Source organism: Artemia sp. Qi Xiang Cuo, chromosome 8, assembly GCF_049724085.1.
Source record: "Artemia sp. Qi Xiang Cuo chromosome 8, ASM4972408v1, whole genome shotgun sequence".
Lineage (NCBI taxonomy): Eukaryota > Metazoa > Arthropoda > Branchiopoda > Anostraca > Artemiidae > Artemia > Artemia sp. Qi Xiang Cuo.
In genome coordinates this window covers 68,253,884-68,267,638 of record NC_142801.1, presented here as the reverse complement: position 1 = coordinate 68,267,638, position 13,755 = coordinate 68,253,884, and the positions used below count along the sequence as shown (strand labels likewise).

At 34.6% G+C, this 13,755-nt stretch overlaps 1 protein-coding gene across 2 annotated transcripts in view; it reads left to right on the top strand.

Annotated features, from left to right (window-relative positions):
- Window positions 1-13,755, top strand: part of hts (adducin 1-like protein hts) — a 153,215-nt gene that overhangs the window by 52,902 nt on the left and 86,558 nt on the right. For both annotated transcript variants that reach the window (XM_089093704.1, XM_089093705.1), the window contains exon 3: window positions 12,275-12,589. In XM_089093704.1, the coding sequence (XP_088949830.1) occupies window positions 12,275-12,589 (315 nt within the window). The remainder of the gene's footprint in view (window positions 1-12,274; window positions 12,590-13,755) is intronic.

Sequence of the window (13,755 nt, the reverse complement as noted above, 5' to 3'; positions counted from 1 at the left end):
CGCTCCCTATCACCTTTGTATGTAAATATTGAATTAAATATTTTAAATCATTATCATGAAGGCAGTCCTAATTAAATTAAAAGGATGTGCTAGAATAGATCTTGAAAGACTTGTATTATTTATGCAATCCTGGCAGTTTGCTCGGAAATTAGGAGGAAAAGTTTTTTTTTCCCATTTTTCCTGTAGAATATCTGCCAAAGAGGCAACACTCAAGTCACGGAAATGAGATCATAGAGGTGTTCTATAAATATTTTAATTGTGAAAAAGATCAAACAAGTTTATTATATTTTTTCCAATTATAACTAACAAGATATTTCACTGGGAACAGTTTGGTCCTCCAAAGGTATTTCAGTTTATTTGTTTTTAAAGGATTTGAAGGCAGAGAAATTGAGAGTTTACTCATAAAAAATGTTGTAACTCAAAAACTTCTCGTTCATTTTATTGGCTTAATATGTCTTGCAAAAGAACCAATCAGGTTTTATGACATGGGATATATTTGTTCGTATTTACTCAGATTTGTGTTACTGTATTTATTTTTTCTTGTATTACTTCAGATTTATGGCTCAGTATTGGTTACTTGAAGCATTAGTTAACCGAGTAGGGCTATTTTTCTCTCCAAAAAAATAAGGAATTATTTGATTTGGTTGTGAAAATACGTCACAAGAATAAACCAATGGAATTAATCGCCTTTGGTGAATTTATTATTCAACTGGATCATTCAACCTTTTCATGATGTCTTTGAATTTGGACATTATATGCATTATCAACCTCTTCATTTTTTGATGTTATTAATTAAAAAAACTTTTTCCACAAAATAAGTTTTTCAAGGAAAAGTAAAGAGCTCCATTAAACAAAAAATGAGCAAAAATAAAATAATCTACCAAGCATGAAACTCCTACAAATCAGCATCGATAAATAAATGAAACCCAAAACGAACAGAAATTACAAAAATAACCGAGTCAAATTCAAAACGAGCAGAAATTAACATGAAGTTGGGCTCAAAACCCCTATGCCTTCCCAAGGTCAGAATATAATTTGCTCTTTACTGAAAAAAATAGAAATGAATTTGCATTGTCAGTTTAATATAGCCTACATATACTGATATTTAGTAATCAAAATGTTGATATTATTTGATTTATTAAAGTTATAAAAATAAAAACATTTATATTTTTTTCAGTAAAGTGTTGAAGCGTGGCGAAGCGATTTATTTTTGCTTCGCAAGGCCTTTTTATGGCTTTGTTAAGCAATTTTTTTAGGCGATGTAATATTCAGGCTCTGTGAGAACTAAACACGCGGCGATGACTAGCACATGCGTTGGTCACTTGATCAACACCAAAATAGATTTCGAATACAATGGACAGTAAGGCTAAAAGTGAAAATGGGAAAGAAAAGGCAGGATGATATTTAAAGGCTGTAAAAATTACCTTTAGGGTGTGGGTGAGGGATGGATCTAGAACAAAATCGTGGGGGCCCAATGTGACAAGGGCCCAATAATTGACTAATTAATTAAAAAGAGGGCACTTAATTAATTAAAAAGAGGGCAGAAAAGGAATGAGGGCGCCAGAAAAAATTTTGGGGGGCCCGGTGTCTCCCCGGCCCCCTGGATCTGCCATTTGTATGGGCAATTCCACCACTATATATGTTATCGAAAGAGCTTTTACTTGAGACTTGGAGATGATGTGTCTAAATTGCTTTCATTTCCTCTTTTCCAAGAGAGAGAGAGAGAAAGATGAATAGGAAAGTTGGATTGGCACTAGGCCTAATTGAAGCTCTAAATTGGCTTCTCATGTTTCATGTGTGCAAAGATGAATCGTTTGTTTTCATATGACCATTTTCCACGGAAATGCTACATACATGTTCCTTTGTTTGACAACTCTATGTCGAATAAATTAGATGGCCAGAATACTTTCTAAGTGTTCTAAAATATTTGCTATCTCTTCCTTCTGTTGATTGGTATTGGGCGCGTTTGTTGTTTCTTCATTCCTTTTTTGGTTTGTTTTTTTCACCGAAGTGCTTTCTAACAGAAGGTAGAGCACTGTCTCTGCTCTGCCAAAATCTAGAATCTGCGAAATGTCAATTGTGAGTTTACGTAGATGCCCAATAATTATGCCATGGTGTAATTGGGATTTTTTCGCCACACTCATTTTTATTATACAATATATTGTGTACAAGTCGCTACGCTGGAATGAAACTATCCAACCTCCAAATGCACTCCGATTGAAACTATCCTAGTCCAAAAATGGATTAGAAGTCTATCTTGTGTGAAATGTTGTCTAGATCTGTTCCGAATTGCCTTTCTCTATTATCCTGTGTTGTAAAGTTGGTTTGTATCACCCTGAAACTAAGTTCTTATTTGGACTTGAAATAGTTTCAAGCAGTGGATTTTGACGTAATTTGATAAACTCTACAGTTTGGTTGTTCCCCTATAACCTCTTTTTGAAGTACTGTATAAAAACAACCTTAAAAACTGCAAAAGCTCTCCTGAAAAGTTGCAGTTTTGGAGGTACGATAGTTCAGTTGGAGCACATGGAATTAGGGTAGTTTCATTCCAGTGTATCTAAGTTTAAGAGAGGCTTTACCCACGGGTGGGGGCAATTGCTACCTAGAGTTTTTCTTATACCGAAATTTTAATGGGATTATTTTCCACGCTCCATTGTTTTTCCTTCTTGTTTCTCATGGGGCTATAACAGACCTTCTGTCTGGTGGCGACACTGCAGTATTTTATATGTTGCTAAAACAAGTATCTACCTTCAAATGAAGTATGATGAAACCTAGTCATGAACCTACGCAGAAATTTGGTTTGAGGGGGGCAGGATAAGGATAAATATAATATCGTCCAGAGCCATCGATGGCGCATATGGCGTCGATTTGACGTTTCGGTTGCTGGGTCCTTTTTTTTTATAGAGATTGGCAACAAGCATGTCGCCCAGTCTTGCGGCTGCTGGAATCGAACCCTGGGTCGCAGGTTACCAAGCAGAGCATTCGCACTTAGAAGAAGCAGATTTGGAAATGTCAAACATAAAATGCTAATTTTTCTGTAGCACAGTATATACACCAGGATAAATTTATAACACTAGACCTCTCAGGGCAGAAGTAAATCTCCTCTCCTTTGACACTCCTATGGATTTAGTGCCCATTAAATGTCTTTTGTTCTCATTCAATTTTTCAGGAAGTTTTAAATCTTAAGATGAAAGCTTAGAACAGAAGTTTTGCCATCTCTTGATTAGTAGGTCCGGATTTTTTACCAGTGGCCAAGACTGAAAATTTTTGCGAAGTTTTGGCTGATAAATTTGTGTTTTATTTGAGTTTCCCGTGGCAGTTGCACAGAAATTTCGCTGAAAATTTGAAATAAATCTGTGTGCTAGTATTTTGGTCTATTGGAGTTTTCTGCGGGGTAAAATTTGTCCCCGATCAGTGTTCTAGGGTTAAACACTTTGTTATTTTTATTTGAAATATTTTTTTCAGAATTTGATTTTCCAGTTAAGTTAATATTTCTCCAGGGACGGATCTAGATCTGTCAGTGCCATGCACGTGCTATAATACACGGTTGACGCTAAAACCTGAGAAAATCACATATTATTTTGGGTTATTGGTTCGTAGGTGGAACTGGTGTGTGATTAGTCTTTGCAAAATTTGCATAAAAATGACCCTAGGGAGTTCAAGCTAAGCCCAACACTAACAGATCTTAAATTATCTGCCCGTCGAAATTCAAAATGTATTTTGATGCTGTACATTTTATATGTTTCAAGGAATGTGCATTGATTTTAGACTGTCAAATTGTAATCGATAATAAACGTTTTGATGGTAGTTGTTTATGGAATACATGACAACCCTTGAGCCATTTTCTTTTTGTGTATTTAATAAGTAAATCTGCTGACATTTTGATATGGAATAGTTTTTACCAGCTCAGCAGCGATGGTGAGTTAAATAATAGTATCTTAAATAAGAAAAATTCTAAGAAAATGTTTCAAATAAAATTTACGAACTGTTTAACCCTCAGATATTGATCTGTGACAAATTATAGCCCGCATAGTATCCCAATAAACCAAAATATTAGCTCAAAAATTTATTTTGAATTTTCAGCGGAATTTCTGTGCAACTGTCACATGCAACCCAAATAGAACACAAAATTTATCAGCCAAAACTTCACAAAATTCCCAAAATCCCGACCACTGCAACTGCAAAAAACACCACTCACTGTAATCCCACCTACCAATCAAAACCTAAGATGATAAGATTTTCCTACTATGGAAGTTAGCATTACCCAGTTACCTCTTATAATAAGTTACCCACACTATAATCCCACCTACAAATCAAAAAACCAAGGTGATATATAATTTTCCTAGGTTTTAACATCACGCATGTACTTTGGAAGTTAGCATGTACAAGTTAAATATTTTATTTCATATTTTAAGAATTAATATTTAGTTTGCCACTTCTAGGTATTTTTTTTTTAAATTTTCTGAAAGCAAGGAGGAAATTACATACTTCACCAGATTTATCATTAAGATGGTAAAAATCCCGTTCCGAATTTTCATCTTTTCGGGTTTCGAAAAATGCTTTAAATGTTCACTCACAAGCATATATCGTTTTTAAAGTTTAAGTTCTAAAAAATTAACGTTACAATAAGAAAAATAAAACGTTACATAAAGGAAAGAGGAAAATAAAAAGGAAAACGCACGAGAAATCAGTAACCAAAAGGTCAAGTTGGATTTAATGCCTTTGATCCCATTTTGATTAACAAACGAAAGATGATTGGCGAAATCGAAGGACGTTGAATGCAAAATCTCCTTTTTTCAGATATCGTTTTTAAAATTTAAGTTTTAAAACATTAACGTTACAGTAAGGAAAATAAAACGTTACAGAAAGGAACAAGAAAAATAAAAAGGAAAACGCACGAGAAATCAGTAACCAAAAGGTCAAGTTAGATTTAACGCCTTTGATCCCATCTTGAGTAACAAACGAACGATGGTTGGCTAAATCGAAGGAAGTTGAATGCAAAATCTCCGGTTTGCAGATTTCTTTTTTAAAGTTAATTTTTGAATAATTAACGTTACAGAAAGGAAAGAGGAATATAAAAGGAAAAAAGCACGAGAAATAATTCAACAAAAGGTCGAGTTGGATCTAATGCATTTGATCCGATCTTGAGTAACCAAACAAAAGATGCTTGGCCAAATCGAAGGACGTTGAATGCAATATCTCCGTTTTGCAGATATCGTTTTTAAAATTTGTTTTAAAAATTTATCGCTACAGTAAGTAAAATAGAGCGTTACAGAAAGAAAAGAACAATAAAAAGGAAAAAGCACGAGAAATCAGTCTACAAAAGGTCGAGTTGGATTTAATGCCTTTGATCCTATCTTGAGTAACAAACGAAAGATGGTTGGCCAAATCGAAAGACGTTGAACGCAAAATCTCCGTTTGCAGATATCGTTTTTAAAGTTTGTTTTGAAAAATTAACGTTACAGAACGGAAAGACGAAAATAAAAAGGAAAAAGCACGAGAAATCAGTCAACAAAAGGTCGAGTTGGATTTAATGCCTCTGTTTCCGTCTTGAGTAACAAACGGAAGATGTTTAACCAAATCGAAGGGCGTTGAATCCAAAATCTACGTTTTGTAGAAATCATATTGAAGATTTAAGAAACTTAGTTTAAAAAAAACGTTACAGAAAGAAAAATAAAACGCTACGATTGGTAAAACCAGTGTGAGGACTAAAAACATTTTTTTTGTCATAATTTTTTGGTTGTGAAGCACGAAAAATCAGTCAAAAGAAGATAAAGTTAAATTAAATGTCCTAGCTTGATCCAGCCTGAGTAGCAAACATAAGGCAGTTGGTGAAATCGAAGTACGTTTAATCCAAAATTGTCATTCTGCTGAAGTTGAAATAAAAACTAAAATCCTCTTGACTAAAAAATGCAAATAAAAAGCAAAAGACCGACACTACCGAGCGATGTTAATACTAAAATACCAAGGATAGTGAAAATTAAGTCTGATTGTTTTGATGTCTGACTTGCGTGGCTGTATATATCTTTAAAAATTAGGAAAATAGGGGTCTCAATTTCAATGAAAAAGATCCCAGTATCGCTACACTGGACTGAAACTATCACCGTTGCTTTTATCACACCCAGAAGCTATTACAAGGCCTTATTTGGACATGAGATAGTGTCATAGTTACATATCCAATTATTACAAAAGAAACTAAAGCTTGGTTGTTCCCCTGTATCCTCTCTTAGAAGGACTGTATAAAAACAATCTTAAAAACTTCACAAGCTCTCCTGAAAATTAACGGTTTTGGACATAGGATAGTTTCAATCGGAGGTAGAATAGTTTCATACCAGTGTATCGGTATACACTTCTGCAGTTTTTCGTAGTAGGGGCTGCCAAGTTAAAAAAAACATGACTGAAAAATCAGCAAAAAAAAAAAAAAAAAAAATAAAAACAACAGCAAACAATTTGAGGCGTTTAAGGTGCTCATTTTAAGGTGTATTCGTCTTGAATTTTTTTTAATGATGAAAAGAAATTCGTTTCAAATTTAGCTAATTATTTTAGCCTATTTGTTTTTAATGGTTCAAGGTTGCAACAGTGATGAAAACATGGCACTATCCTAAAACCTCAAATTTTTTAATAACCAAAAGAAAAATCTGAGAAAAACCCGGTTTTCAGTTATGAAATGGGTGCAAGGGAAGAAAATGCTTTTCTATTGATTTTCGTGGCTCCGTTCCCTTTAAATTTTGATTTTACAGTTAGGGAAATCAGTTCAAAGAATGTTATGCTAGTTTTTATGTTTTTCTGATCTCACTGGGGCTTGTTTAGAAAACAGTGGATGCGCTATGACGCTGTAATGAGTAGCCAAATACAAGAGGCCAGAATCTAAAGACATTTTAGTCATGTGTCAATTTTGGCCAATGGTCATGCATATTTTTGGATCTAATGTTCTTCGATTTTGAAAAGTAATTCTTTTTAATGGAGTTGGTGTTCTTTGATTCTGATTTTCGCTTTTAAGAGTGGAGGCAATGTCCTTTTTAAAGATTATAGCCCTAACGGTAAGATAGGCTAAAACCTGACACAGGCCCTGGGATTCTGTGTGTGTGTGTGTGTTTGTGTGTGTGTGTGTGAGTTTGTGTGTGTTTGTTTGTGTGTGTGTGTGTGTATCTTTGTGTGTGTTTGTTTTTTTGTCTGTATTTTTGTGTCTCTGTCTGTGTTTGTGTGTGTGTGTGTTTGTCTGTCTGTGTGTGTATATATATATGTGTGTGTGTGTTTGTGTGTGCGTGTTTGTGTGTGTATGTGTGTGTTTGTGTGTGTATGTGTGTGTGTGTGTGTATGTGTGTCTGTGTGTGTGTGTGTGTGTGTTACCTAATGCAAAATACTTGATTTTCGATATATATATATATATATATATATATATATATATATATATATATATGTGTGTGTGTGTGTGTGTGTGTGTGTGTGTGTGTGTGTGTGTGTGTGTGTGTGTGTGTGTGTGTGTGTGTGTGTGTGTGTGTGTGTGTATAATCAAGTATTTTGCATTAGGCATCAACAACATGGCTAATTATTAAGAAATATATATATATATATATATATATATATATATATATATATATATATATATATATATATATATATATATATATATATATATATATATATATATATATATATATATATATATATATATATATATATATATATATATATATATATATATGTGTGTGTGTGTGTGTGTGTGTGTGTGTGTGTGTGTGTGTGTGTGTGTGTGTGTGTGTGTGTGTGTGTGTGTGTGTGTGTGTGTGTGTATATATATATATATATATATATATATATATATATATATATATATATCGAAAATCAAGTATTTTGCATTAGGCATCAAGACATGGGTAATTGTAGAAAAAAAGACAAGACAGATAGTCCGAGTAATTGAGTGGCAAAAATGTTTATTATATGCATTCTCATATTAGTTTTTGTTATATAATTTGTAAACAAAATTGCCGATAAGTTATAAATCCGTCCAAGGGCTCCCTCTCATATTAGGATATCACGTGGGAACATATTGTAGTGCATATTACGCTTGATTCGGGCTAAAAAAAAATTTATATATTGTGTCACTAGCCTTCCCACCGTGAAAATCCCTATTCCCTTTATATGTTTTAGTTTTGTGAATGTAATGAAATATGACCGCCAAATATTTTGGGGGTGTGTTTCTGGAATTTTTTTTTCTTGGGGGTAAATGTTAGTCTTTGATTGTTGTTGTTTGGTTGGTTTATTTTACCGAAAAAGAGTTGTACTTCAACAACATTTGCGCTATAACCACCTATCCTGGTCTTTCCATGGTTTGGGGCTGCCCCCTTCCCTCCCCTGTTGTCTTGAATGTAACGCATATTTATTTCACATACTATGCCCAAAACAATTTACATGGGCAATACTGTATGTATTAATTTACTGGAATTCGTATCCTATGGAAGATCGATTTTACAGCTTCATTTGTGTTTGTCATCGACCCTACGATCTTGAACGATCCAAGTTGATTGTCATTCTAATTTATTGTACCAAGCGTGTAAAAATACTTGTCACATTTGTTCGTGCTTAAAAGAGCGCCCATCCTGGAATTTTGGCAAGAAGCTTTAAAATATCGTCCTTTCTGCTTGAAGGTGCGTGTAAAATGTAGCAACTTGAGGTAACTTCAATCACTCATCTGTCCAAGTTTTTCAAAGTGAGACTTAACGAAATCAGAGGAAACATGTCCGAAGTGAAAAAAAAAAACAAGAGGACATCAAAATTTGAGGGAGGCTAAGCTCCTGGGCCCATCAAAACTTAAAAAAATATGGGAACCTCCTATTCAAATTTTTCAATAAAATTAGTTTTTTGCTACCGCCCCTCGGAGGTTTGGGCTCTCCCCCCCCCCGAAATGTTTGTCTGACTCGTGAAAACATAACAAAAATGAATATAAACACATTTTTGATGCGATTTTAAGTTATATTTTTTTTGTAGAACCCCCTCCGAAAAAATCCTGGATACGTTCTTGCCCCCTCTTCTTGAAAAAATATTCCCGCATTCGTGCATGTGTCAGAATTAAAAGAATATTGGGTCCCGTGGATTTAATGTGGGACTAAAGTGCCAAATATGTGAAACATTAAGGCGTTTCAGAGCTGAACGTCGGGTTTTAGGGTATATTAATTCGCTGTTTTTTTTTCTCTCCCAAATTTGGTACTTCGCTAAATCAAAATTTCTCATTTTTATGCATTGCTAACTGTCTTTTTAAGACTCTCTGGATTCTTTTGGAAGGATTTTCTACAGCCTTCCCCCTTTTACTGTTCTGTTGGGATAATATTAAATACGAAAGAGAATTAATATGTAATCTTATAGGCCGATAGAAATCTACAAGATGTTTTTACGTTGTGTTATCAAGTTTATAAAGTCACTTTCATAGAGAGGCGGGGGTGGGCGAAGTCATCCTCAATCGTGATTCGAATTCAAAATGTCCCATAAAATGCATAAATTTACCGGAATTTTGTATATTCTGGCACAAAAAAAAAACACATTTTTGAATCATCCGTTTTTCAAACACTGATGCAAGGGCACGGCAGAGAATTTTCTGCCCAAATTCTGCTCTCTTTCCTTTGGTTTCCTTATAACTACTTTATAGTCCTAAATTTCCAGGGTCGGGGGCATGCCCCCCTATCGGTGCCCATGCCCTGTTACCCTTGCTTCTACGTAAATTTTTTACTGAACTATTTTCCAGCCATGCCAATCAACAATGGTAGAGAGGGAAGGAAATCCGCCCAACGCCGGTCTAAGTACTGCCCCCCCCCTACTAAATTTGGGTTTAAAAATGTAGCCGAACGAGCTTTTTGGGCATCATGGCCCCTTCCCCCTCATCGATTGAACTCTGGCCTTTGTTGTGCTACAACTGTTCCTTTAAGATGCAAACACAACCTATGGCTTGATTTTTTTTTTGCTTTTTGTGTTAATGAAAAAGGCAGTGAACTGTCGGCACAAATTACAATTCCCTCATTTGTAATATTTTTGAACCATAAATTAAGCCCTTGACGTAAACCACCTGTTACTATTTTATTAAGATTGCCAAAGTTTCTTGTTGGCATAACTGGAAAGGAAATGCTTAAATAAACCGGCTTGTGAGTGCAAGAGACGTCTTTTTTCCTACATTTGTCTATATGAAAAAGTTAGTTTTAGTTTTTTTGCCAAAATATGTTGCTAGCTTTAGTTTGATAAGGAATTGCACATAGATAACAAGGCGTTATAAATATGGAGAATTCCAATGGGTACAGTAAAAGGTCAAAACATGAAGACAGTGTATTTTTTGACAATATTTTTTTTTACATTTCCAGGAAAGGTTTTAAAAACCCACAGTATTAGCTGCGCCCTAGCTAAGAAAAATAAGGCAAGTAAGGTTAGGCGAAAGTGTAATAAAGTTAGCAAAGAGCTACCCCTTCCAGATGCATACAAAAAAATGAAGCGAGTATTGAAATATAAAGTCCTTGAAATAGGACTAGTTTAACAATCCCATTTTCAATATAATTGCTAATTCTGAATTGTAATTGTGTTTTGTGTTATTGTTTTTTTTTCTTTGTTTTGTGTGTGTGTGTGTTGAGTCTTTGAAAGTTTGAAATGCATTATATTGAAAATACTTTTCTTCTCTATTTTTTTTTAACATTTGTGTCATTTCTGTTTTCCCCCTGTTTTTTTTTTCCTGGCCAGTGAGCCTTACGGGGGTCTATGGTTAAAGTGACTTTGTCTCAAATTTATTGGTTGAATAAATTGATTGATTGTTTCAATTTAATTTTTAAACATGCCTGTTGCGACCCTTTGTTCAAACAACGAGGGTCTCTTCTTCTGTTTGTAAAACACACAAAGGTAAAATAACTCACCTTGCTCCCTGTGTGGACAATTCGAACAGAAACGGAAAAGTACTGAGGGAAAATTCAATAGCTGGTATTATTCGCTTACAATTGTTTCCCAAGTTTTTTGCTTTGTTTGCCATGCTATTTTGCATACATCATAAAATGGACAAAACAACCAGCTTTTATTCCCTACTTGAACACATAGCTGACTGCCGCTATACCGCCCTTAATGTGTTAAATTAAAAAAAAAATGTGACTTACAGCAAAATTGTTTTTCACTTTTCTAACGAACCCTGAAGTACCAAAGACATCAAAATAAAAAAGGTTTTGCCCCCCCCCCGGACCCTTATTAGGTCTATTCATGCCTGAAAACCGTGATTCTCTAAGATTTTACTTATCCAAAATTGTAAAGCTTTTTGGGTAGTACCACATTTTTGTCAGTGTTGTCACATTGAACCGTGAAAATAAAAAAAAGTAAACTAATGAGTTCGTTTGACAACGCTTACAAAAAATAGAACAGTAACAATATGCTGGTTCCCAAGAACAACTACACCCTCAAAGGAAAGCGGCACCTACTTAATTGTTCTGTGCCATATGTTTTTAGTTTATTTTAGCGTAAACTTTAGAATTAGAATTAATATATTTTTTTATAATTTCAGTTTACTATATCACTTACTCAGCTATCCTTTCTTTTGTGAGTTGTGCAAAATCACTCAGACTTTATATATAACATTACGAATTTTTTTAAGCATAATTAAAGAGATTAGTATTAAAGATACACTTTCTTGGCATTTTAGGGCGTATGAAATTTTTGGGGGGGGGGGGGAAGGTGCATGGTTTATTTTATGGCACATCATTTATATTTTGATACAGTTAGCTAGTTTCCCTTTTCTCAAATATTCTCGGGGGTTCACGGACGCTTGAGGGAATTTATTCTCGCCCATTTCCGTATACAAATTGCAGTCATGCTCCCAATGTGACAGATTAAGGTGAATATGGAAACAAGGACTTACAAGGACAATCCCCCCCCCGCCCCTCCGAACCAATCCAGGCTTCCCAAAGAATATTTTTTTCTTAAACACCGGTACATTTTTCCGTGGATTTTTTTTGTTATCCATCTTAAAGCTAAAGGGCGAATGTAAGAATACGTTATCTTGACTAATATTTCACTATTACGTTTCAATATTATTTCTAGCTGCGTTCCGAACTTTCTTTCCTAAAACATTATCAGCAACTTCGCAAATTATTTTCCTAAGATTATTCCACCCATCTTCCACATTATCAAATTTTAAACTCTCCAGTTTAGTATTCAACTATTCCTGGAAAGCCCCTCTCAAATTCTCATCCTAAAGTCTACCAACGTCATAACTTCCCGATAATTATAATAGACATTAACGAATTTGCTACCATTTTAGGATGTACGGGATATGGAGCGACGGAAGCGAGTGGAAGCAATGATGGCCAGTCGAATCTTTAAAGAAGAATTGGAGCGGATAGTGGAACATCACTCCCGGGATGGAGGCACCATATTTAGCTCCCAAAACTTGAGTGATATTTTTGGATCAGGATCTCGTATGAAGACTGGCGCCATTATCCCCATTAATGACATAAAAGGACCAGAATCTTTGTTTTATATTAAGGGTGAGAAGATGCTTAGATGTAAGCTAGCTGCATTGTATCGATTGGTTGATCTTCATGGCTGGACACAGAGTATCTACAATCACATCACTGTAAGTTAGGTTTATTGGATTGTTTTTTCTTTGCAATGTTTTATATTTTGGGCTCAATATATCTCAGCCGACTACTGTTTGTTTACTGACTAAAATTACCCCAAGTCAAATAAACTCCAAAGCCAACATTTCGAATTCTTCCCTTCAATTCTTTAAAATTAACAAGGCTCATGAAATTCTGCCCGAATTACCAACAATATTTAAAAAAAAGGTATTAAAGTACTAAAGACAGCGGCAATGAAATCTGCCTGTTTAAATTAGTTAATTTAAAATTGGTAACATGTATACCGGTGTTGCCAAGACGGTACAATTGTACCGTTTTTGGTACAATTTGGAGGTACCTATATGCAAATAAAAATTTTCATAAATTTTAGTTTGCCTTTAAGATAGGGGATTGTCTTTAAAAACAAGTTGATTATGTTCTGGAGTAATTTCCAGTTTTCAAGTCAGTTTCAAGTTTCGGGCTCAGTATCAAATATCTGCATGTTTCTAATACAAGGTAACTTGACATCTCTTAGGTCGAATACAGTACTCTATGTTGAGGAATCATGCCTCTATCAAGGAAGTCACGTTTTGGTAGATATAGAATAATCTTGCCAGCGTGATTGCGAGGATATGGCTGGAGATGCATGTCAGGATGTTGCTGGGAATGTTCCCAAGATAAACCCTTTCTCTCGAAAAACTTCTATCCCCCGCCTTTACCCATGTTGGACCTTTTTGATGAAACAATTCCTTGGATGAAAAAAGTCAGCTTTCAACCTTGTGATTTGATCTAAAGGATATCAATATACTAAGAGACTATCGGGGTTGCTATGCAATTTCAATTGAAGAAGGTAGAACATAAAATTGCCAGCATTTTTCTCTGGTAAAAATGTGTAAAATGAAAACCAATTTATTTGTCACAAAACATTCTTAGTCTCTAACATACATCTTCACTTTAAGGAAAACAGTTTTAATTAGTGAGAAAATATCTTTTGTCCTTTATTTTTTTTCTTTGAATTTAATCATGATGTTGGTTAAGAGAACAATGAATCATAGGAATACATTTGTATAAATGTTTTATAAGCAGGACCGTATCCAGAATGGGGGGAGGGGGAGGGTTGAAGAACAACTTAAAATTTTAATGAATTTTTTGTCATTTTTAAAACGTTTTTACGAGTCGGACA